The following is a 27,604-nucleotide window of genomic DNA, read 5'->3' as shown; positions in this document are numbered from 1 at the left end:
AAACCAAGTTTCAATACTGGGTATGAGTAAGACACAGCCAAATGGACACAGACCAAGTGGCTATACTGGGTATGAGTGAGACCCAACCAAATAGATACAGACCAAGTGGATATACTGGGTATGAGTGAGACACAACCAAATGGATACAGACCAAGTGGCCATACTGGGCAAGAGTAAGACCCAACCAAATGGCTTTACAGGGTCTGAGTTAGACCCAACCAAATGACACAAGCCAAATAGCAGTAATGTACCACTTTCTTTAAGATCACATATAGTTAATAGTAACTTCTTTTGACATTTGATTTGATTCTGAAACTGCATTTCCTGAATTGAAATATATTTCTAAATATATGTAGCTTTTGCTGACTAAACATTTAGTCTTCTGCTACATTACTATTATATATAATAATAAATTCCTATATTTTATATTTAATAATATATTTTTATATTTTATATCTAACAATAAATGCCTATATTTTATCTATAATGAATGTTATAGTTTGGTAATTGAAAACGTTTATTTATTCTCATTCTCCTACCTTGTATTATGTCACCAGCTCTAAACCTAGTATTTATAATGCCAATCATGTACCCCCAGTAACTTAACTGTGTGAAAGAACTAAAGCATTCTTTATAATACCAAGCATGTTCCCACACTAATTCAACTGTGTTACATAACTAGATCAGTCATTATAATACCAATCATGTGCCCAAGTAACCCAACAGTGTGACAGGACTATATTCATTCATTATAATACCCAATCATGCATCCCCAGTAATTCAAGTTTGTGACAGGACTATATCAGTCATTATAATACCAAGCATGTGCCCCAAGTAACCCAACTGTGACAGGACTTGATTCAGTCATCATAATACCCAATCATGTGTCACCAGTAACTCATCTGTGTGACAGGACTATATCACTCATTATAATACCCAATCATGTATCCCCAGTAACTCAACATGTGTCTCCAGTAACTCAACTGTGTGAAAAGACTTGATTCAGTTATTATAATAACACTCACGTGACCTCTTTAACTCAGCTGTGTGGCAGGACTAGGTTCAGATATAAAACTAATCAGCATCCATCCCCAATAACTAAAATGTGTGATGCAACTAGACTCAGTCATTATAACACAAATCATATGCCACCAGTAACTCAACTGTGTGACAGGACTAGATTCAGTCAGACTAAAGCAGTTTTGAATTTTCAGTTCCATACGCTTGCAAAGGAGAAGTTATACTAATACATTTGCAACTTGATTATGCACAAGAATGTTTGTGAGAGAATACAGATTTGAGATGATTGCACACAGGACATTTAAATTAGACTTATTTTAATAAAATAGAGATCCAAGTGAGTATTATAATTTTATTTGAATATTGATACAGAAAACCATTGAGGAAAGGGAAGCTTCTCTTGTCTGTATAGGTTTTACTTATTAGTTCATTTGTCAGATTAGCTTATGGCATGACTTTCCATGTATCATCAATCAATAAAGTCATATTAGCTTAGGGTATGGCTGTCCATTGGTCATCCAGTAATAAGGTAAGGCTATATATGATATGGCTCTCCATTGGTCATCCATTGGTCTGTCAGCAGTTGCTAGTGACTGTTCTTGGGGCCATACTTCAAATCTGATTACGTTAAAACTTGGAGTATGGACTTATATCAATGTGCTCTTAGACAGGTTTGATAACTAGTAACAAGCATGCAAATTAATATATTTATCTTGCATCAGAATAATGGAATTTGTTAAACTCTGAAGGACATGCACAAATATGATTCACCATAGCAAATGGAATTGTAACATCAGGCTGTCACAAGAGTCTGATAATGAATAGGATCAATGAGTATTAATGAGGTGATATTACATCTGTCTGGTTCATCTTGTACAATACAAATGAAACCAAACCGGATGGAATGGTTTTACTGCATTCAATTCGCTGAATGTTTCAGCAACTTAAAGTTGATCTAATTAACTGTTAGCACTTTGTACATCAATATAAATGACTTTTTTGTGTATATTTATTATGTGTCTGCGCACTGAGATGTATACAAAATGATTGATTACAATTTTTTTAAAATCCGCACAAAGAGATGAAAACTTCAAGGTATTGATTGCAATTTAAAGCAAAATAGAATAAACCCCTAAAGAGAAATTTTATTTTTGAAAGAGAATAATAACAATAGCATTTTATTTTGTTGTATAGGTATGTATATTTGATTGTCATTATAATAGCCATCATATAACCAAAACATTTAGGTAGTTGGCATGTAGATAGGATATTATTATTAAAATGTCCTTCAAAACATATAGCTAGTTGGCATGAAAACAAATATACAGAGAAATCAGTCAAATGAGTTGTATTGTTAAAATATTTAAGCTAGAATGTTTTAACATTTGATCAGATTACATTTAAGATGCTCAAAATGAATTTAATAAAATTTACAAAAATATAAATTTTAAAGAGATAGTTTGCAAAATCCTGTTTCCTGCCTGACACATAAACCAAAGACAGTTAAAATTGTCATGCTGAAATCACAAAACATCTGATGAATAAACATGTAAAAATTATATAAATACTTCAGACTGTGATAAAACAGGCACATTTGCCAATATGCACCATTTGGCAATCTACTTTTCATTTTAGGGCAATCATCATGAGATCTGTAAGAGATACTTTAGACAGGTCCGCTCTTATCTAAAAGACAAACCTACCAGGTTTCACTTGATAGGTGAGGACTTTGCCATTGACAACACTATTGTTGACAGTAAATTGGAGGATTTGAAGAGGAAAATTGTAGAGGTGGCATCACAGCAGCCATACTGGGGTGAGGTGATGCCTGCACGGTGGCTCCTCCTCGAACAGGAGCTGATGAGGCGTAAGGCTGCTGGAGTGAAGGTACACATTGCCCACACACAATTTAAAACATCTATGACTTGGATTTGAATAAATATTATCACAACTGGTACCCAGTAAGTAAAGTGGATTCGCAATTAAAGTTTAGTATGATGCATTTAAAAACATTTATTCCTATATATATTTTGCAGGGTCTAAATACAAGTTATGCCAGATTAATAAATTTTTTTAGTTCAGGCGTTGACATTGGCTTTATATGTACTACTTTATATGTAGACTTTTGAACTCAACCATGGTTATTGTTTACCTAATCTTGCTTGTAATCTTGCATACCATTATGACCAAAGGGATTGTTGTTCAAGAAAGAGGTTAATGATGTGAAAGACTGAATTTTCAAGAATTAACAGAATTCATAATTACCATTGTCAGGTTACAAATTAGGAGCAAGTGGGGAGAAGTAAATCAGAAAACATTCAGTATCGACATCATCAGGGACAGTTGAAAGATAAATTTGTGAGATTCAGGAAATCAATGCAGAATCTGGGTAACTGGGTCATATGCTTCTAATATATTGTTTCAGCATAATTTAGTTATGGTAGGACTGTGGAGTTTGTCCTTCATTTAATAAGGTTTAGCCAAAATTATTTTGTATGTAAGGAAGGTGTGATTTGATATATGTTCCGAATTTTCTCTATCCATGTTGTTAAATTACCAAATGGATAGCAGTGTGAGAAGTTAAGGATGTGTAAGGTTGAATAGGCAGAAAATAACAGAAGTAACAATTACCAATTTCGGTTTCAAATTAGCAACATATAGGGAGAAGGAATTTGGATGAGATATCAACATCAGGGCTAGTTTAAAAGGTAGGTTTGTAGGATTCCGTTGCCTAAGTGGTAAGAGCATCTGCCTCAGATGTGGGAGCTTACAGGTTCGAACCCTGGCCAAGTCATATCAAAGAGTTGTATAAATGGTAGTATCAGCTGAGCTATAAACTGCCACACTAGACACACAACGATACGACTCAGATTGTTTAAAGCTATCTTACAAATCCCAAAACACAAAAAAATACTGTTGTGACCTCATACCAGCTCAAGATTTAGTCCTATTTTCTTGCAATTCCTTCCTTATAAGAGACAAACCACTCAACAGATAATTCCTTCACTAGGTTTTCTCAATGCAGCAGTGGATGTCTTAGTTCTAGGGCACAAAATTGAAAATTTGTTGCTTTCAAAGCCGCTCCGTGACATATGGGCTATATTCTCCAGTCAGGTTATCAAAAAGCTGTCTCGTGTACTTTATGGGACCAGAGAAGGTCTCTCCAGTGCAAGGGGATGTATCTCCTTCCACCTCTTACTTTTTCTCCAAAGATAGTAGGAACATTTCAGCCGTGGAACCCTGGATTTCGTAAATAAAAATTGTACCATTATGACATCAAAAAGGACATGAGCTTATTCAAAATTTTGTTATCGTTGAGGAATGTAAGTGCTGGATTCAAAACTATCATTTGAATGTAAATAAAACAAGAAAGAGCAGGACTGTCTTTAAAGGCAAATATTGTCATTATTAAGGACTTTACACTTATCAGGCTCACTTATGGTCACTGTAATATTGTCCAGTATAGCAACTTTATATTTTCATGAGTGTAGCCTGTTAAGTACATGTTAAGTTGTTGGTAGATGCAGTATTTAAATGTGACTGAGGTTGTGGAGCCAAGCCATAAGCTTTCATGGATATTGGCAAGGTTAACACCTTGTCCTGTAATATACACATCCAGTTGTTGACAGATGCAGGATGTATGACATTAATGTGGTCTTTAAACAAAGCTTTAAAATCATGTGAATATGAACAGTGCTGTACCTTATACATCCATTTTGTTGATAGATCATGCATGGCATATCCTGTATATTATACATCCAGTTTGTTGATGCATCATGCATGGCATATCCTGTACCTTATACATCCAGTTTGTTGATAGATCATGCATGGCATATCCAGTATGTTATACATCCAGTTTGTTGATGCATCATGCATGGCATATCCTGTACCTTATACATCCAAGTTGTTGATAGATACATCATGCATGGCATATCCAGTACCTTATACATCCAGTTTGTTGATAGATCATGCATGGCATTTCCTGTACCTTATACATCCAGTTTGATGATAGATCAGGCATGGCATATCCTGTACCTTATACATCCAATTTGTTGATAGATACATCATGCATGGCATATCCTTTACCTTATACATCCAGTTTGATGATAGATCATGCATGGCATATCCTGTACCTTATACATCCAGTTTTTTGCTAGATACATCATGCATGGCATATCCTGTACCTTATACATCCAGTTTGTTGATAGATCATGCATGGCATATCCTGTACCTGATCGATACATGATGCATGGCATATCCTGTACATTATACATCCAGTTTGTTGACAGATAATGCATGGCATATCCTGTACCTTATACATCCAATTTGTTGCTAGATACATCATGCATGGCACATCAATTAATGTGGTCTAAATATTAATATAACGAGATTTTGTGCATATGTGCATGTTGATATATATATATATATATATATATATATATATATATATATATATATATATATATATATATATATATATATATAATGGTGAAATTAAAAAGACAGTTTGAAGCACATAAATATTATTTTACAATTTCAGCAAATCACTCCAACTAAATTCTTTGTCAACTTTCAATTGCAGGTAATTTCTCGTGAAGATGTGGAAGAAATAAACAAGCAAGGAACTGTCAAAATAGAAAGCAGCGAAGAACTGGATCTGTTTCTTCGATATTTGCATGAAACAGGCACAATCATCTACTTCAAGTAAGAGTATATGATGCATGTTATCACTGTTTCCAGTTCGATCCCCGGCTGAGTCATACCAAAGACTTGCAAAAATGGTGCTAACAGCTGCCTCGCTTGGCGCTCAGCATTAAGAGGTTAGTGTTAGGACTGGTCGGCCCAGTGTCAGGATAATGTGACTGGGTGGGACATCATGCTACATGTCTGCGGCATGATGCCCCAGTGCTAGACATCACTATAAACTGCTACATTGCAGACATCGTAGCGATATGACTGAAAAATTCTTAAAGCTATGTTAAAAATCAAAATCACATCACATCACTCTTTCCAAGAGTACTGGTTTCTTGTAGCTTTGCTCCTATGTGATGGTGTCTTTATATGCCTGGTGATATCGTATCTTCCTCTATATATTGTATTAAAATCCACTTTGTATGAAAGACACAATACAAATGCAGAACATTTATTACTTGACGGTACACAATTAAACTCTAATATCCAAGCATTGTTGAATTTGTTGTAACACTTTTTAGCCAGTGTCTTCTCTGCATCGGGAGATAGAGGATATTTCGGTATTTTGACATTAACAGAAAGTGTACAAGCTTATCTGCCTTCGAATATTAACACCATTGATTAAAATAAGTTAAACCACCTATAAATCAGCCACCTATAAATTATGCTGTCATGTTTTCTTAAAGAATTGTGCCAGATTTGATAGAAAGTGTCACGGAATGAAGATCATTGCAACATTCACACAAACGATGTTAAATATGGTTGCTCTTACCTAAAATAAAAAATAAAATTATTTGACTTTTGAAAAATTATAGAACAACATTTGATCATATATGACATAACACATCATGAGATAAATACTTTTAAATTGCTAATTATCAATCAGATATGAACACCATTATAAAAGATGATATGACTACCTTTGAAATTAAATGTTTTAAATGCTGATAATCCATCAGAGATGGCCATGATTGCAACAGGTATAAAATCGTTTATAAAACATGTCGTCAAAGCTGTTGAATTGCATTTGACCAAACATTATAAAAAGCATATGGTATTTTCCAGTTTTCCTGTCAAAGAAATTTTCAATAAAGCAAGTAGATTAGCAATATAATGCATCTTAGGAATTCATTCCAATAATCTCTGATTTAAAGTTGAAGAAAAATACAAGGCAACATAAAATATAGCAACATATTACAACATGACTAACACTTATCAGATAAAATAAATTTTTGATAGATTTAGTTTGGAAAGCAATTAGCTTGTGCAGTCTTTTAAATTTAACTTAGGAACTGAATTCCCATTGTGGTGCTGTGATGTACACAAATACTTTTATTGCCCAACACAAATTGACCAAGGTCACTGAACACCTTATAATAATGTTAACATATGCCTGAATCATAATTTGTTGTTATTTGTGATGGGGCTGGGGTTATTACAAGTGTATGCATACTGTGGCATTTCATATATGCCAGTGGCCACTATCATGATTAATTCATATTCAATATTTATAGCTTTTAGAAAACCATACATAAAGTTACTGGCATGAAACAAGTGAGTGACTTCCAGACTTTCTGAATGTTTTAACCAGATCGCTTTTGATCTCATACATATTAGAACAGTAAATAATATCACTGTCATTAAGATGCTTACCCTTTGTTATGATAGTATAAGCACCTAATAGACAGACCAGTAAGGCAAGATTTAGTGTTTGCTAATTGTAGTCAGTTCAAATTTACATTATTATTTAGCATTCAACTGCACATTTTTTATGTAATTATATGGAAGCTGTGTAAAATATCATGACCAAGAACACATGCTGTATAAATTAATGTTATACAAAGAGAGTGATTATCTTTATATGTAGTCATGGATGGGAGATTAATATCATTACAGTAATACAGAGAACATTGCAACAAGGTGCTGTAAGATTTCATTTTACCTGTACAGTTTTAATACATTAGATAATTTAAATTGCCCAGATAAGTGATAACAGATGCGCATGGGTTCCTGCTGGGTTTATTAAGACAGTACTTGGAAAGAATGCACATAAACATGTCCATTTCACCAAAGTCTTAAAGTGTACTCATATTGTCTGATGTTAAGGTGATACTACATGACGTTACAGTAATTCTAAAACAATTAGATCATGATACAAATTTTGATTTCAAGATCTTACAAACAGCCTTTCATGGATAAAAGCTGATGCTGTCATTTGCAATTTATTTACATGATACTTCGATTGCATTTAAAGTATGTTTTATTCCACTGACAGTTTAAGTTTTATAATTTATGGCCCTTGCATTGGCTTATTTGCGTATGGGCATTTATCTAATAAATAAATAAAAGCAATAAACATTTTAGTGTGACACCAATATTGATTGTTATTTTGCTTCCACACAAAAAACTAAATTGCTCATCATTCTTCAGTTTCCAAACGTATTGGATTGTATGCACTTGGGACAATAAATAAGTTGCAACTTTTTCAAAATTGCAAAGGTGAAGGTCACTGGGTGAAAGAACATACATGGTTTCCATGTAGTTGTCAGAGATGATGCGAATGGATTTTACATGGGAAAAGATAGATGCTTCTCATTTGTGACATCAGTGATTAAATGATCATTAACTAAAGGAAGAAAATTGGGTTTTGCAGAATAAATTGAATTCTTAACTTATACAAGTACCAAACTTGTGGATGTCTTGTTGCACTTGGGGTGAGAAAGAAGCCTATCAATTTTGGCTTGAAAAGATCAAATGTCAAGGCCACTGTCAATGAAAGAAAATGCATAGTTATTACATAGCAACTACATCTCTCCATCATCTGGAGTTACCAAAGTTCGCACTTACTTTAAGGAAGAAGACTATTGCTTTTGAGGTCAAAAGGTTAGTGTGGTTAAAGGAATAGAAATGGTGTCTGAACAATAAAAGTTTCTCACCTGAACCAAATTTAATGGATGGCTTGCACTTTGTATAAAGGACAAGTATGTCAATTTGGGGCCAAAGTTCAAGGTTAATGACACTGAGTAGAACTCTCTTTAGCACATAAATATCAGTTATGTATATAAAAGACTTTTAAACATGGGGCAGGTGCATGATGTTCTATTCATTGTGCTATTAATTTTGTATCGACTGAAATTCAGTACTATGTGGAATGAAACGTTTGGACGCATCTGTCAATTGAAATTCTTTTCTCAGATTATAATTTTGTAAAATCCCATGAACTATTGATTATTTTATTCATATTTTTCAAAAACACTATGAAGTTAACAGATTTATTTAATGCTCCAGAATTAATATAGAGAGAGGATGACAGCTGTGAAGTTTAGCCTAAGTATGTATGTATACAGTATGCATAATATATGAATGTATATAGCGATCGTTTGCTTCTGATATGTCTGAACGATGCATAGTAAAAACAAAAGGTCAAAAATAAAACCAGCTCGGGTGACATAAGCATGAATCTTTGATCATGCAACATCAAGCAGTCATTACTTATTTAAAATCCATTGAAATACTGCTACTTTTCAGCATTGAAGTATTGAGAGAGAACATAGTGTTGGATCCAACATGGTTGATTGATGCCCTGAAGTCCCTGATCAATGCTCAGCCTGGACAGCCAAAAATCTCTGCTGACAATGGTGCTCAGTTAAGCAGCCCTCCTGAGAGTGTTGTCACACAGAAATGGTCTGACTTCAGGGGGAAAGGAATCCTTAGTTCAGAACTTATTGGTTTGTACATTTTTAATTTGTGTTGCCTGTTTTCAAAGTATGATTTTGTCCCTCACCAACAAAGTTTGGAGGGATATAGCTTTTTGATAGTACATTTCTTTCTTTTTTCTTAATATATCATCAATAACTTCAGCTTATGTTACCTACATTAAAGAAAATTTGTATCGGGATGCATCTTAATAAAAGTAACTTAACCAAAATAAAACATTATATTTGTGGCCATAATTTACATACTTGAGTGAATTGTGTTTTCAGTTTCACTTCTTATACCCTAAATATCTCGAACGATGTTACACCAACACAACTGACAAATTGATGGTGCTCAGTAAGTCAGCCCTGCTGACAGCAGCAACAAACTGACTTCAATGAGAAAGGAATCCTTACTATTAAACTTTGTCGGTTTATTTCTTTATTTTTGATGCCAGTTTTCAAGATGTGTGTCTCCTCATCATCCCATCACCAACAAAGTGTGGACGGGATATTGCATTTTTTTCCCATTGATTTCTTTGTTCATTTGTTATTACGCATTCAGTACCTTGGCTCTTATTTCACTTACGACTTCCAAATATTAGTATGTGAGTGGAATCTCAGTCAAATAATATAATTAGGCCACTGTGGCCTAATTGCACTCTTGAGTGATGTTTGCATGTTCTGTTGTTCATTTTAACCTAAATGTATATGGCCCTATTTCACTGACACTCAGAAAAATTTGTAATTTGAAAAGTAACTCAGATATTTTAGGTTTCTATGGTCAAGGTAAAATTTTAGGTTTTTTCAAGGTTTCTGAGGCACACTTCTAACCCTGTACAAATGCAGAAAGAGAAAAGGATGAATTAAATAAAAGGTTGTGAAATAAAATTCATACCAAAAGGTGATCATTGCAACCTAATTTGCATACTTGAGTAACATATTTTAAACCGTTTGTTTGCTATACCCTCAATATGTCACTGACACAATTCAAATTGGTACACAGATACATCTGTAGAAAAGTAAATCAGAAACGCCAGGACAATATGCAACCAAGGTTTTATGAATGAGTGTCTAATATATTTTCTCTTGCTCATTCAACCCTTGATATATAGGACTCTACTTCGTCTAAACAAATGAATGTTGGTATGTGGATAGATCTTGATGAAAACAACTCAGCCATACTAGAACTAGGTCACTGTTAAGTTATTAGCATAATTGGGTGACTTGCATATTTTTGACTATATGACTGTTACACCCGCAATATCATTTATGCTATTTCATCAAGATTGATGAAAATTGGTAAGTGGATGCATTTCATCAGTGTAAACTCAACTATACCAATACCAGATCAATGTGACCCAGGTTTCATGATTGAGGCTCTTTCATTAGCGATATGTTCCTTACTTCCTGTATATCTAAGACTTAATTTTTGCGAATAATGTATAAAGTAAACAGGATCAAAGTGTATATGTGTATCTGCGTATATGTGTATTTCACAGAAAGCAATTTGATCATACTAAAACTGGGTCAGTGTGACCTATGTTCCATGCATGAATGCCAGGAGTCCATATTTGGTCCATGTACTCAACAGGGCAGTTCTTTTCTTACTCTCCAATGCCAATGAACTACCATAAGGTCATCTTCAGATTGCACCCCTATCTCGTAACCTTTCACAGACTGAATGACCCAACCTTGATTCACAAATACTGCAAGAGAAGTATGAAGGATTTCTCATTACAGATGGTGTACTCCTGAGTCCTCCTTCAAAAGCTTTCTCTTCCACGAGGGCCCAGTTCTCAGAGCGTGTGATGACAATACATGAGGAGAGATGTTCTGGTTGAGGTCCCTTTTCTCTCCTGAACAACCTATATTCAAATAATAACACCATATTCATACTGCCCTTTCGTGACATCTAGTAGAAGGAGAGGCTTCACCTTTAACTGGTAGAGTCATACCTGACAGTCTTATGTCTTGCAAAATTGTCCCAGAGAATCTTCCTATCACATCCCTCAAACCCCTCCCACAACACTGGTCTACAGCCAAAATGCCTCCAAAATAAATGTAGTTAAACATTAATAATTCTGGGTCACTGAGAATGAAAATGATGCTTAAAATTGTTGATTGTCTCTAGATTTAAAGATATGATACTGGGTCAATATATATGGCTTAGGAATGGCGGAGAATAAACGAATTATAAAAGAAAGGGATCTCAGTTTAAACCAGAAATGACTAAAATGCATCTTTGACTGGATCTATAAATAAATCTATGACTGGGTTTGGGCAATATTTGCTTTTTAGGAAAAACAATGAACCTTGCAATCTGAAGCATCATACATGGTATGAATGCATCATGTTATTCCTACAAGTCATGGAGGATGCAATCAGAACTATGCTTACATCACTCTGCTGAACAAATAGCCCTATATTAGCTCTAGAAATCATACAGCGTTGTGTACTGTTATTTGTCAGTCTTTGAGTTTGCAAAGGGACAGATATCTGTTTAACCAAAGAGAGCAGTACTTGTGTGAACAATGCAGATAACTTCTGCTATGTTTGTGGTAAAGTGACCTTTGTATCACAAAAGCGCAGTATAAACAATATGGTCAAAAAAACATATCACCTTTATTTTGGCTGCAAAATTGGAGATCATGACAAGAGGTGGGTTCCACGCATATGCTGCAACACTTAGTGCAACAAATCATCAGCACTGTTTGAACAGGGAAAGGAAATGTATGCATTTTACAGTGCCAATGATTTGGGTATAGTCAACAGATCATATCGGCCATTGTTACTTCTGCATGGAACCTACATTAGTGATAGGGGTGTCAAAGAAAAAAAGTGGACTGTGTATTATCCAAACATTCCATCAGCTATACGCCCAGTACCCCACAGAGAAGGATTGCTAGTTCCTGATGCACCAGAGTTATTCTCACTTGAGTGAGATGAGGAGGATGAAACTTCTAGACTTGAACCATCAATGTCAAATGACCTATATTTTCTCCCATCTTCCTCCTTTGAAGCACAAGGTAAACTGAATGATATTGTCAGGGATTTCGATCTATCCAACAGCAAGGCAGAGCTGTTGGGCTTCAAACTACATCAGTGGAATCTCCTGGCAGGTGACATTAGAGTTTCTATGTTCTGTGACCTTCAAAAGGATCTTGTCCCGTTTTTCTTCATGGTAGGTGATCTTGAACCCTGCAATGCCATCGATGGTACGATGGCAGCCCTCAGCATTGTTCATGATCCGGATGAGTGGAGACTGTTAATTGATTTGAAGATGAGTCTTAAATCTGTGTTGCTGCATAATGGCAATGATTTGCTATCAGTTCTAGTTGGTCACGCAGTCCATATGAAGGAAACCTATGAAAACATGAAACAACTTTTGAGGTGCATAAACTATGACCTACATCAGTGGCAGCCTTGTGGTGATTTGGAGGTTCTTGCTCTCTTGCTTTGTTTGCAGACTGGTTACACAAAGTACTGCTGTTTTCTCTGCGAATGGGATAGTTGTGCGAGAGAATCGCACTACATCAAAAGAGATTGGCTACTCCAAGAGTCACTGGAGCCAGAGAGGAAAAATATTCAGCATCCATCATTTGTTGAATCAAGGAAGATGTTGTTACCACCCTTGCACGTCAAGCTTGGTCTGGTGAAGACCTTTGTCAAGGCCATGGACAAAAGCTGCTTTCTAGTATCTTTGTGGAATTTTTCAAGGTTAGGTGAAGCTAAGATAAAGGAAGGTGTTTTTGTTGATCCTCAGATTCATGAACTTCTTTGAGATGATGCATTTGACCGTGCACTGTGTGGCAAGGAAAATACTGCATGGAAAGCCCCCCAGTTAGTAGCAAAATATTTTCTTGGAAAGAACAAGGCAAAAAAATTACAGGGAACTGATGGAAAACATACTCAAGGCATACAAAAGCCTTGGTTGCAACATGTCACTAAATATACATTTTTGCACTCTCATATAGATTTATTCCCACCAAACTGCTGAGCAGTGAGCGATGAGCATGGCGAGTGATTTCACCAGGACATTGCAACAATGGAGAAACACTATTAGGGCAAACTGAGCCCATCGTTGCTTGCAGACTATTGCTGGACATTAACAAGAGATGATACATTTATAGAATACAAGAGATGAGCCAAGAAGCGCCAATTAGACACTGAATAAGGACGAAACTGTGTACTTATATAGGCATAATAGTTTTCTGCCTTTTGTTTCATGATGAATTTTATTTATATAACCCTTTTTCTTTTTTTTAAAGTGTTTTTAAAGTGTCACATAAACATGACAGGTAAAATATTATCATGTAAAGCAAACATAAACACATTAAAAGATCGTATTATTAAAACTTTACTATCTACACAATATACATATATATATATATATATATATATATATATATATATATATATATATATATATATATATATATATATATATATATATATATATAAACTTAAATATATTGGAAACAGTAGCCAGTGAATTGTTTTAATTGTTATATTTGAATTCATTACGTCAAAATCCATAACAAATATCACATTTTATCTCTGAAGCAAACTACTTCTAAACAAATGTAGACCAGTGACAAGAGGTTCCCATTTTTACAGATGTTGCTAAAGACCCATAAAAGAAACACACCTAGTTCAGAGTTCAGTTCTGAACACCCTTCAGGAAGGAGATTTTGTTTTGCAAAATTAACTTCCAGAAAGCTATCATTATATTTCTATTCATTTAATATTCCCATAAATTATTCAGGTTATCTCCATTGATAGGTCTTCTCATAAATTAATGAGGTTATCTCCATTCATTGGTCTTTCGATGAATTAATAAGGTTATTTCCATTAACAGGTCTTCTTATAAATATATAAGGTTCAGTGTTTGAACCTCAGTCCCAAGGATTCAGTTTGAATTGTATATAGAGTCATATCTCACTTCAACTTAAACTGTATACAGTCATATCTCAGTTCAGCTTGAATTGTATATAGTTTTAGCTCTACCTTTAATTGTATACAGTCATATCTCACTTCAACTTGCATTGTCTGCAGAATCATATCTCGCTTCAACTTAAGTTGCAGACACAGACATATCTCACTTCAGCTTGAATTGCAGACAGTCTTTTTTCAACTTTAGGTATAGATAGTCATATCTCGCATCAAATTCAATTGTATATAGCATTTCTCTCGTCAACTTGAATTGGAAACATAGTTATATCTTGCATGAACTTGAATTGTGTAAATTTCTCACTTCAACTTGAATTGTGGACAGAGTCGTATTTCACTTTACAACCCAAATTCTTGACATTGAACTACGCAGACAGATGTTCAGAATTGCAAGGTAAGTTGTTTATTGTACCAAGATATACAATCACTTGTTTAGCTCTAATTTTGCCTCAGATTTGTTGTCAACAAAGATAAATCCAGTCCTATCCAATCATAGTACTTGATTCATGGGAGCATAGAGACCAAAGTCTCTTTTAATCAAGTTTGTCTCCTTCAGAAACATTCCTTTGGAATCATATTGATGGTGTATTACATCCAGTGGAAGAGACACGTTTAACCTTGGAATATTTCATCTATCATATCTTGTATTCTTTTCTGGATAGATTGTTTGTAAGACCACTACAGATGGCCATTTTATCTCACTGGCAGCCACAATGTTTCCTAATAGACCAAATAAGCAACGTTCATGACTATATCTGGACCCATATCAGCGAACTGGATGACCTTTCTTGGGTTATGCCTAGCATCCCTTAGCAGGAACAATCACAGATTATAACATTATGTGTAGGTGCTAGAATGTATTGCTTAGATGCCCTTCTCCAGTGCTCATTTCATTAAATGATCATAGTTTTTTCACTTCAGGAGTGCTCATGCGCATCAATCTTCCCAAAATTATAGCCATTGCAGTTTCCTTTCAAACAAGGCAGGAGACAGAACATGGAAACAGCATCCTGATACTTTCCTTGAACTCAATTGTATTTGGTTACCTCAAAAAGCAAAAGGGAACCAATCACTCATTTGTCTTCCTTCTCATTTAGGATTTTCTCAAGTGGTGTCCTCATGAATAAATCTGCATTGAAGTTTGCTACATCCTGTTGTGCAAGCTGAATCAGCTCCACCACATAATGGTAGATTCTTCGCTCAATGTTGAGTCAAATCTGAAATTGCTGTGGTCAGTTTCATGGGGACCTATTTACAATGAGGTGGAAGGCCAAGCTTCCAGCTTTCATCTTGTCAGTTTCAGATTGTAAAGTCTGAGCAGCTTTTCGTGCCATTTCTATTAGGTTAAATGGTCCTGATGCGTACACCTTTGCTCCAACTCCACTGATTCTCTTGGTCTTGAGATACATTCTTTGCCTGATTGAGTGAGGAATGGTGTGGGACAATGATCTAGGATGTAGCAAACATCAATGTAGATTAAAATAAGTTCCTTTTCTTTAACAGATGCAGTCTGGACAAAGGAGACGTATCCAGAACTACATTCCCACAAAGATCACATGTTGCTGATAATGGAGCAGCTAAACATCATTGCCAAGCCGAGGGCGTTCAGTGAGATTGGGGAGAAGGTCAGTTGTTATGAATATTGCAGTTATCTTCTTTTATTTTATTTTCAAAATTTGTATTTTCTCAGAAACTTAAATGTTAAATAACGAAAGACACATGTGCATGTAAAAAGACAGATTTTAATATAAACAGACATATTTGAATGTAAAAGTCATACTTGAATGCAAATATACATTTGAATGTAGAAAGACATAATTATCTGAATCTATAAACCCACATTTGAATGTAAAAATCCACATTTGAATGTAATAAGACACATTTGAACGTATAAGCCCACATTTGAGTGTAATAAGACACATTTGAACGTATAAACCCACATTTGAGTGTAATAAGACACATTTGAATGTATAAGCCCACATTTGAGTGTAATAAGACACATTTGAACGTATAAACCCACATTTGAGTGTAATAAGACACATTTGAACGTATAAACCCACATTTGAGTGTAATAAGACACATTTGAACGTATAAGCCCACATCTGAGTTTAATAAGACACATTTGAATGTATAAACCCACATTTGAGTGTAATAAGACACATTTGAACGTATAAACCCACATTTGAGTGTAATAAGACACATTCGAACGTATAAGCCCACATTTGAATGTAAAACGACAGATTTGAATTTAGAAGGTCTAGAGGCATATTGGAATGTAAACAAACAAGAAAACACAAAGAAACGTCAATGTAAAAAGACATGTGAATATAACAGTCTCATGTGAATGTATAAAGACATGTGAATATAACAGACTCATGTGAATGTATAAAGACATGTGAATATAACAGACTCATGTGAATGTATAAAGACACATTTGAATGTGAAAAGTGACATTTTTAATGTTTAAAGGCAGATTTAAGTATGGAAAAGCACATTTGAACTTAAAATGACACATTTTAATGTAAAATAGACACATTTGAATGTAAACATTCCTAAATATGTTTTTAAAACTTAACTCAAAATCGATAAGCATCAGAATGAACCCTTAAATGAATTACTTGAAAAATATATTTTTACAATATATACAGAGCATATGCATGCACTCATATGTCTACATGTCTTGGAAAATGCACCATTTTTCAAGGCCCCAGATGACCAAGTGGTATCAAGCTCTCACCTTTACCAATCACTGCCATCACACCTCTTTCTGCACGAGTTCAAGTTTCTGACTCAGCTAGTGTGGGTATGTGAGAAAACTTTTTAGTAGCTTCCTCTGAGTCAGGGGTTCTTACCAGGTTTTTCTTCTAACTCTTCCACTACTTATACTGGCAGCCACATATAGCTTATTATGTCAGACTGCCAACCTTTATGATTTTGCCATAAGTCTTATGGAAATTACCTTTAAAATACGGGCTTACAGCAGCAAAACACAGGTTTCTGAAAAATGATCATTGCCAAGGAATTCGGATAATTTATTCATCTGTACTTGATTTGGATCCGGGTTTCATATTAGAATTAGTGAAATTAGTCAGGGAACAAGACTAATTTTACAGCAACACCTCAGATGCTTTAAACTGCACCTATTTGTGTTCATGCAAAGTGTTTGCATGATCAAACTTTTTAATTATATGATTTGTTTTTAAATGGTGTCAAGCAAGCGATGCATGTTTAAGACAAAAAGGAAATAAACCTCTTTAAATCAATACAGAAGAATAAAACGGAATATTCAAATTCTTGTGAATAAAAGCTGGAAGGACACAATTACATTTATTGGACATCGCGCACCAGTTTAAGTATATCTCCTGGTGGGAGATATGACTGACGTCATCATGTGAAATGGAAAAAGAATTTCCAAGAATTACATAGAGTTGAGAGATAGCACAAATCCATTGAGCTGCATAGGGTTTGGAACTGAAGTTCGTGCAGCTGTACTAGTGGTAAATACAGTCTACTTGTACTTTATAAACTTTTCAGTTGAACTTAGTGTTTATCGTCGCTGCATGTTTCGAATACCGAACTTCTAATTACGTTTTCCAGCTTTACAATAGCAGTATATATTTTGTTACGCCTTACTGAAAGCTGGTCAAACTTAGGAAAAAATCAACTGCCTTACTGAGACTGGTTCATCAGGGTTGGCAGATATGTAATGTGCTAGCAGTGGTGTTCAACGCATAACAGCAACAACATGTTCCGATTTATTTCTGTTTTTTATTATGGGAATTTAGTGTCTCAGGGTGTTGGTCATGGTAGCTATTGTCTGTTTGAGAATAGTTTGGATTTCTAGGAGTAAGACCTTTATTTAGCTCCTGTCCATTTTATCTTGAATCATCAGTCAAGATATCTAAAGGGACATAACTCACATTCAGATTCAGTGAGTGCATTATTAGAGCAACACCTCCATTTATATGATTTGTAGCACTTTGACCATACTGAATCATTTCAGCAGAAGATGCTCATTAAAAGTTATTGGTTAAATATTTTCTCAAAATATTTTATGCATTTTGAAGTTCATGATTTAGAAAGGGACCTTACTATCAATATCATCCATGTTATTTTCATCACTTTGATCCTGTTTATTTTATACATACAACATTACCATCCAGACAAACTGTATTTTCAATATTTGTAATTGGTAAAGTAATTAAGTTTGGTAGAATTTTTTTATATTTATGAAAAATACATGTTTATGGGTGTATTCTATTATTTCTTCCATTCAGTATTATAGTACTGATATTTTAGTAAAGAAAAGAATACACCTCCATCAAATGTGTCTGTCAAAAAGTGACAAACACCTGTTAACAGCCACTTAAGTATTTGAACTGAAAATACCTTGGCAAAAGGGTCTTTCATCCAGGCAGATTAACAACGTAATACGGTTATCATAGAGTCGTCTTAAAAAAGCACATCACAGAATGTCCTCAAATTCAACAGAACCCTGTCATAACGGACATTTTACGAAAGATATGCCAATCTGACATTAGATATGACTCACCATTTATAATTGTATTTTGAAAATCTTTAAACATCTCAACAATTGCTTCATAGACTTTACCACATTTGATAAATAGAATGCCAACAGGATTTTTATTATTTAGTTTACCATGCCATAAGGCCATACAAATTTGTGTTATGGCCCAACAACCATTGTCAGTGGTGTGTAATCTGTCAACAGTTGCTCTCCAAAATGTCTTATCAAAAACCATATATTACTTATCGCCATCCAATATAGTTGCCATTCTGATAGAGAGAGCTTTCAGTTTTGTACAAAGGATGCCAACTCGTCAAAGGTATTCATTGTCGCTAAAACTAGAGAAGCAGTTGAACAGTTTCTACTGAAAACCAGAATTTTCCACACTTTGTAGAGACATCATGATATAGAATGCTCTTAGATGGTATTAATCATGCCAATTCACCATCAAACTTTGTAGAGACATCATGATATAGAATGCTCTCAGATGATATTAATCATGGCAATTCACCATCAAACTTTGTAGAGACATCGTTATATAGAATGCTCTCAGATAGTATTAATCATGACAATTTGCCATCAAACATTGGCTGCCATTACTTCAAATAAAATACTATACTATATAGCATGGGGGAAAATATTGTTGTGTCCTGCTGACCGAGATGAGCAATCTCGGGTCCACTTGGGACTATTTGTTACAAAGTATGCCTTTCTTGTATCAACTCTAGCTGGTTGTAATAGATAAATCTTAGAAACATTCAACAAACCAAAAAAGAAGGAATTTGATAAAACATTCAGGCAGGAAGGGTTTTCAAATTTATATATTATAATACTGATCTTTCATCAAATATGGATGCTGTATGAAAAAGATTTAAACAAACCCTTTTCAGAAATCACAGATTTGGACTAAATGGAAATCATGCATAAAGGGCTTTCAAAATGTATACAGCTGATGTAAGTATGCCATCAAATATGGCTACTATTGCTAAAATATAAAAACAGCTTCACTGTCAATTTATCTTTAAAATCCACTTAGAAAAATGTAAGCAGATTTCAGAAAAAGCATCCTAGTTTAAAAGTCACCTTAGTAATGGACAAGTCTGCAGATGTATCATTATATACTATCATGATACAAAATAGAGGAACCTTGAAACTACTGATTTCATAAATCAAAACAGTACTGAAATAAATGTTTATGTAACACATCCTACTGACCCAGATAACTTGCTCAACTCCTTTTTCATTTCTTAATTATGATGATGTCATGGAACTATGAAATTTTCGGACTTCTTGAACATGCCATGTAACTAAGCAATTTTCAAGACTCCTTTATCAATGTCATTTAACTTTGCAATTTCCAAACTCTTGGGCCTGGTTTTTATATTGTTTCAGATTGTTTTTGCATGAAAATGACTATAATATTTACCAAGACACTTAAATTTGTACAGCTGACACTCCTGTGTTAAATTCATTTTCAGCTAAGCACACACACACACTCTTAGAAATCTGAACATAGTTGTAATTGATCAAATATTGCAGCATCCCATATGCAGATAATTTGCACTTAGCTTAAAGGCACCTTATATCCATCATTGATAAGTGACATAAATTAAGATGTCTGATTTTATATGCAAATGAGGTACTTCACTTATAAACAGCATTACACCTAGAATCCCAATGTCAGAGGACACTGTCTCTCACTCTCCATTATCCCAAGTGGAAGGGACACTGCCCCTTACTCTCCAGTATTCCAATGACAGGGAACACTGTCCCCAACTCTACAACTCTGTTGGATACAACATTATAATGGGACAGAGGAAAATGTAGTAAATAATGCACTAATATTGCAACAGAAATCAGATAATGTTACTTGCATATGACAGGTAAGCCACCATGAATGTGTTATTGGCACTGTACAGTTATATTCATTTTGTATTGGACAGTTGCATTATTGGAATAAACGTTTGATCTCTTGCTCAGGTAACTCATGAAAACGTTGACATGTTTGAATATATTGTGTACCTGAAATGAGCTGCACCATCTAATCAATGCATTCCAATTTCAAGCATACGTCAAGGCAGAATCCATCATCATCATGTAGGCCCCAACAAGTGAATTTAAAAGCAGGTTTCAGCACACCAGCGAATGTGTACTCTTGCCATTTTTCAAAATCCAATGGCCAATCAGTGATGGCTGACAAATGAATCCTGCCTGATTTCAATCATGGATATATCGCATTATGCTGAAAAGCATACCCCCCCCCCCAAAAAAAAAAAAAAAAAAAAAACTGCCATGGGTAACAATTTGGTGTAACATAATTCTCTAGATATTGACTGCCATAGTTTATACATGCGAAATGTAGAGAAAGTGTGGCCATGTCTGAGTTATGATAGTGCTACCCCTGGAATCTTTCGTGTCCTATATTGAACCATTCAAACATCTTCCCATAGTGAAATCATTTTCCGTAAGTGAAAGTACAGAATACAATTTAGTGCTTGATACTTAACAAGCCTTTGTTGTAAAATGAAGCTGTAGATGTGTATATCCATGATTGATAATGAACAAGTCTTTGTTATAAGATATAACCATAGACGTGTATACCCTTGCTTGATACTGAACAAGCCTTTGTTTTAAGATGTAACCATTGATGTGTATACCCATGCTTGACACTGAACAAGTCTTTGTTGTAAGATGTAACCATTGATGTGTATACCCATGCTTGACACTGAACAAGTCTTTGTTATAAGATGTAACCATTGATGTGTATACCCATGCTTGACACTGAACAAGTCTTTGTTGTAAGATGTAACCATTGATGTGTATACCCATGCTTGACACTGAATAAGTCTTTGTTGTAAGATGTAACCATTGATGTGTATACCCATGCTTGACACTGAACAAGTCTTTGTTGTAAGATGTAACCATTGATGTGTATACCCATGCTTGACACTGAACAAGTCTTTGTTATAAGATGTAACCATTGATGTGTATACCCATGCTTGACACTGAACAAGTCTTTGTTATAAGATGTAACCGTAGATGTGTATACCCATGCTGTGTATACCCATGCTTGACACTGAACAAGTCTTTGTTACAAGATGTAATTATATATGTGTATACCCGTGCTTGATGCTGAACAAGTCTTTGTTTTAAGATGCAACCATAGACGTGTATACTGATGTATATGCTCATTTTGCCATGCTTGATACTGAACAAGTCTTTGTTGTAAGATGTAATCGTATGTGTGTATACTTGTTTATGTACTCATTTTGCCATGCTTGATACAGAACGAGTCTTTGTTGTAAGATGCAACCATAGATGTGTATACCCATGTTTGATACTGAACAAGTTTTTGTTGTAAGATGTAATCGTATATGTGTATACTCGTTTATGTACTCATTTTGCCATGCTTGATACGGAACAGGTCTTTGTTAAAAGATGTAACCGTAGATGTGTATGATCATTCTTGATACTGAAAAAGTCTTTATGGTAAGATGTAACCTAGATGTGTATACTCATGTATGTACTCATTTTGCCATGCTTGATACTGAAAAAGTATTTGTTTTAAGATGTAACCGTAGATTTGTGTACCATGCACACATTTTGCTTTATTCCAGTGTTTACACTTAAAGATATATCAAAGCTGGAAATGTTGTGTAAAAGTGTTTTCTTTTCTTTTGTTCATTGGGGTGGGGTATTACATCTTTAATCATGCTCAATAAAACATGATGAAATAATTTATATGCGAATGTCAGTCTTGCTGATAAATTGACAAGAAGTTGTTAATATTTGCAATATGAAATTCATGGTACATTTGTGTGGACTTGGATTGTATTTTGCAGTAGACCTTGGACTTCAAATTGTTAATTAAACATGATCGTGATATTACAAGACTTAAAATCAACTGATAAAGAACTATACTGTCTATAAATGACTTGTATCATTTGTAAGTGACATGTATGTTTAGCATGGAATAATATTGTTTTAACTTACTCTCTGCTTTTTTAATTTTGCAATACTTGAATAGATTAATATTTAACTTGTTTTTCATTATGCATGGTATAAGTAATTTCAAAGGGACTTACAAGTCACATATAAGTCAGAATAATTATCTTCTCTAAGGGATATGCTATCATAATGTGGCAACTGGTTGAGAAGCTTAGGTTGTTTTAATTCTACTGGTACAAGCAAGTGGAGGTGACATGATTCTTATTGATTCCAAAAACATGCATCTAACATTATAAGGTAACACTAAAGCATCACCATATAAGTGTTTTATGTGCAGTCAAAAATATAATGTAGTTTACTTAAAACAATTCTGGACTGGAATTGAATACACTGCTGATCAGTATGATCTTCATTTGTACAAAGATTATCTGGATGGCAAAGAAAATAATTGTTTGGTGTTGGAAGAACTGCATCAGTAATGGAGGGGGCAGGTGACTAAAAAAGTTTGAAATCCTATTACTTGAACTAGAGGAAGTTAACTTCAGGAGGTAACATAAGCATGAAACTTACCAAGGAATCATTACTACTTATTACATGGCAATAACAAATACTGATTTATAACTTGGTAATTTAGATAAGTTGATGACTCCAACACTTAGGTATTATGTTTCTTGAGAGACCGCTCCGGTGGCCTAGTGGTTAGAGCGTCCGCCTCGGATGCGGGAGGTCGTGGGTTAGATCCCCGGCCGAGTCATACCAAAGACATACAAAAACGGCACTAACAACTGCCTCGCTTGGCGCTCAGCATTAAGAGGTTAGTGTTAGGACTGGTTGGCCCGGTGTCAGGATAATGTGACTGGGTGGGACATCATGCTACATGTCTGCGGCAGGATGCCCCAGTGCCAGACATCGCTATGAACTGCCACATTGGAGACATCGTAGCGATATGACTGAAAATTTTTTAAAAAGCTACATTAAAGATACAAATCACATGTTTCTTGAGTTTTTTTCATCACACATGTAACTTAAGCTCTAAGATAGATCATTAATACTTTGGTTGGCTAAATTATCTAATATTTTTTCCATTGTATGTTACTTTCATCCTTTAAAGATTTGAGCTGTGTTTAGAAGAGAAAATTCTGAGAACATCACAATTATGGAAAATTAATTACATGTAATTTTAAGGAAATGGCTGGTAGGTTTTTTTCAGGTAGTGCAAAATCCATCTGGGTCCAGGTGGCTCATGCATTGCTATATTGGAAATGGATGGCTAAGAGAATTTTGCCATATATGGGTACCCAGCAATGCTGGATATTTCCGGATATTGCAAAACCAAGCTGGGTCTAGGTGGCCGGGCCAAGTGCCTGTCCTTACTTAATAATTGCTATTCATAATGTAATACATTGTATTGACCCATGTCATTAATTTGGATATTTGGATACTCTTAGGTTGAGTATTGTTTTCTGCTTGATATCCTGAAATATGTGGCTTCCCATCACCATATTTATATATTTTTTAATTTATGATAAAATAATATGATGGCGCATTGGCAGTATCAGATGATAAATCTATAAAAGGTGCTTTCCATACTAATTTTCATCTGATTCCTGTTTCATCATAACTAAGTAATCGGTAAAATAAAATAAAGTAAAAAGCAAATTAAATAACAGCTGATCATGAAGAATCAATTATTGTTTAATAACAGTTATTAATGTTAAATTATGGCATGTAAAGTTAAGTACAATTTACTTATAGGTGGGTTTCCCAACATTATCACATTAGCACATACTGATATTATTTAAGAAAAAACCTTGTATAGGTCATACATGAAATAAAAATGCAAGCCATGGTTGTAAGCAATATACACATGTATAACATATATGCACAGAAAATGAACAAGTAATAAAATTATATATATATATATATATATATATATATATATATATATATATATATATATATATATATATATATAATAGAATACTTAATGGCTTGATAACAGTTATTAATTTTAAATTATGGCAGTAAAGTCAAGTAAAATCTACTTACAGGTGGGTTTCACAATATTAGCATATACTGATATTAAAAAGACCTCTTGTACAGGGGCTCCGAGTGGCCGAGTGGTCTAAAGCACTCTCCCTTACGGATCACTGCCATCTCACCTCTGTCTGCGTGGGTTCGAGTCTCCAATTCAGCCAGTGTGGGTATGTGAGAAGGCTTGCCAGTAGCTTCTCATGGGTCGGTGGTTCTTTCCGGGGGTTTTCAAGGGTTCTTCCTCCACCATTAATACAGGCCGCTATGTATAGCCTATCATGTGCTGAAAAATGGCATTAAACCCTACAACAACAACAACAACAATAACAACCTCTTGTGTAAGTCATACATGATATAAAAATGCAAGCCATCGTTACAGGCAATATACGCACATATGGTATAACGCATGCACAGAAAATTGACAAGTACAGTATTGAGATGATGTATATATATATATATATATATATATATATATATATATATATATATATATATATATTTCTTTTTACAGGTTGAGAACTATTTTCTTACTCCTTGTATGCTTCGTCAAGAATCTCCCAGAGACGCTTTATCTGCTGAGAAAGATTCCGGGACTGAGAGCACATCAGTACTGTGCTTTGTCTTTAGAGGGAAGTTTCTTCCCCCTCCCATATTCCACAGGCTGATTGCTGCCTGTGTAGCTCGCTGGCCAGTCGCCAAGAAGAAGGATACATCAGAAAATCTTATTTTCTGTGGCTGTTGCATTTTTGACCTAGACCTTTTTCACAGATTGACCTTGCACTGTAGAAACCATATTGTATCTGCAAGAATAGCTAGGATGGTGATTGATGAAGTCAATACCCTGGATGCAAAGTTGTGTACCAGAGTTAGAAAGTTCATAAATCTGAACCTCTCCAAGATTACCTCTTACCTTGGCCAGAACTTACGATACGAGTTGCGTATACAGACCGCACCAACTCAGAGTGTCTCAGAAGATGGCATGGTTGGTTTGTCACCACCATTTGAGATGTGGTTTGCAGATGAGGTGAGTTGTTGTCCAACTTTACTTTAAGGAAGGGAAATACAATAATATTAATGACTTCCCTGAAGTACTGTTCTACTGTGATGTTGTCTGGTTTTGTAAACAGGTGTCCAAGTCATATATGAGGTTACCACACCAGATAACACTGTAGGAGAAGCAGTTCACATTGCTGTTGTCTGGTTGTGTATTCAGGTATCAGTGTCATACATGATATGACCACACCAGATAACAGTGTAGGAGAAGGAAATAGTAGATTTAATGCATCATGTAGTCTTATCTGCCATAATGTGATGTTGGCAGAAACAGGTGTAATGACTGTTTCTGGATATCGATCCCATAGTCAGGGGAAGTATGTAATGTCATGAAATACATTATTGCTGTTCCATAATCTGAACATTAAAAATGATAATTTGATCTCTTTAACGTACCCAGTCCTAACCTATTTTCCAGTAGCAAGGCCACCTGAAATCTAGACTTTATCAAATGGCCCACTGAATGACTGTATTTACTTAAAATAAATGTATGTAATTAGGCCATATTATCTTTACTTTGTATTGACTTTATCATGTTCCACTTCATGACTGTATTGACCTAAACTAAATTCCTGTTTTTTAATATTTTATATGTATATTCATTTAAAATAAATTCCTATAGTTTTGCTGAACATGGAATGTATCATGCAATAATTCGAGACAATTCAATCACCACAATTTTAACATGATTTGCAGTAAAGCTGTTATATATTACATAATTTTATAGGACCAGATATGAAAAATATAATTTTATTTTTATTTTTGTTAACAGTAAAATGAACATTTGAATAAACTATTGGTATATATATCCATTCACACACTGTATTCATTCAAGATACAGGTGACATTTACACTATGTTCCCATTTAAATAATAAACTTTGAATGAAATAAACCATTTTTCATTTAACCATAGCTAGCTTATGACAAAATGATCGGTGTTTCTCTACAATTTTTCTTCAAAGACTGAAGTACATATACTTTCATTAATTTTTCTATCTCTAAGTTCATTAATAATTTTGCCCTACTAGGATTTGTGACATTGATTTTTCATTAATCCGAAAAAGGTAAAAGGTCCACAATATAGCGTTTCTGGTTATATTAACTTCTTAAGACTGAATAACACAATTTAGAATCATGACGTAGCACCCTTCTTCCTTGGGCTGTGACATCTTCCAGTTTATGATAGAATCAAATGGGTGTTATTAGAAAGAAAAGTATGCACCATTACACTGACTCGAGTGTTGTAGACATTCTATAGACATTTAAAAAAAAGTAAATAGGCAGCTTTGAGACCAGATTTTCTTTATTACAACAATTGGCAGTTCAAAGATCAAAGGTTTTTTATGATTTGGGGACTTCCTCTTCTTATATCTAAAGCACACCTGACCAGATTTGACATGGATGGATAAACCTTCACACAAATTGTGAGATTTGGGTTTGGGGTAAAAAAGAACAAGCAGGCAAAATCCATGGATCCAATAAGAAGAAGAAAAGCATATAATTTTCGTTCATTTATACATGTGTGAAATTGCCAAAGCAAAACTACATTTCATCAAAGCACCTATCAATACAAAATTCCTTCTGAATCAGATATGTTTGAATTCCATTGGAAATAACAAAAACACGTTCTCGTCTGATGCCATCGTAAGTGAAAATGAAAATAAGCTCCTGGCCTTAATG

The 27,604-nt window shown here is 34.6% G+C and overlaps 1 protein-coding gene across 1 annotated transcript in view; it reads left to right on the top strand.

The window, feature by feature from the left end:
* Positions 1-27,604, top strand: part of LOC149784591 (uncharacterized) — a 94,441-nt gene that overhangs the window by 55,904 nt on the left and 10,933 nt on the right. Inside the window, exons 4-8 of the mRNA XM_089932655.1 lie at positions 2,656-2,907; positions 5,603-5,724; positions 9,241-9,440; positions 15,864-15,985; positions 25,382-25,894. Of these exons, the coding sequence (XP_089788781.1) occupies positions 2,656-2,907; positions 5,603-5,724; positions 9,241-9,440; positions 15,864-15,985; positions 25,382-25,894 (1,209 nt within the window). The remainder of the gene's footprint in view (positions 1-2,655; positions 2,908-5,602; positions 5,725-9,240; positions 9,441-15,863; positions 15,986-25,381; positions 25,895-27,604) is intronic.

This window comes from Sinohyriopsis cumingii, chromosome 14 (assembly GCF_028554795.1).
Source record: "Sinohyriopsis cumingii isolate HCF-2022 chromosome 14, ASM2855479v2, whole genome shotgun sequence".
Taxonomy (NCBI): domain Eukaryota; kingdom Metazoa; phylum Mollusca; class Bivalvia; order Unionida; family Unionidae; genus Sinohyriopsis; species Sinohyriopsis cumingii.
This window is presented reverse-complemented; position numbering and strand designations above follow the sequence as displayed.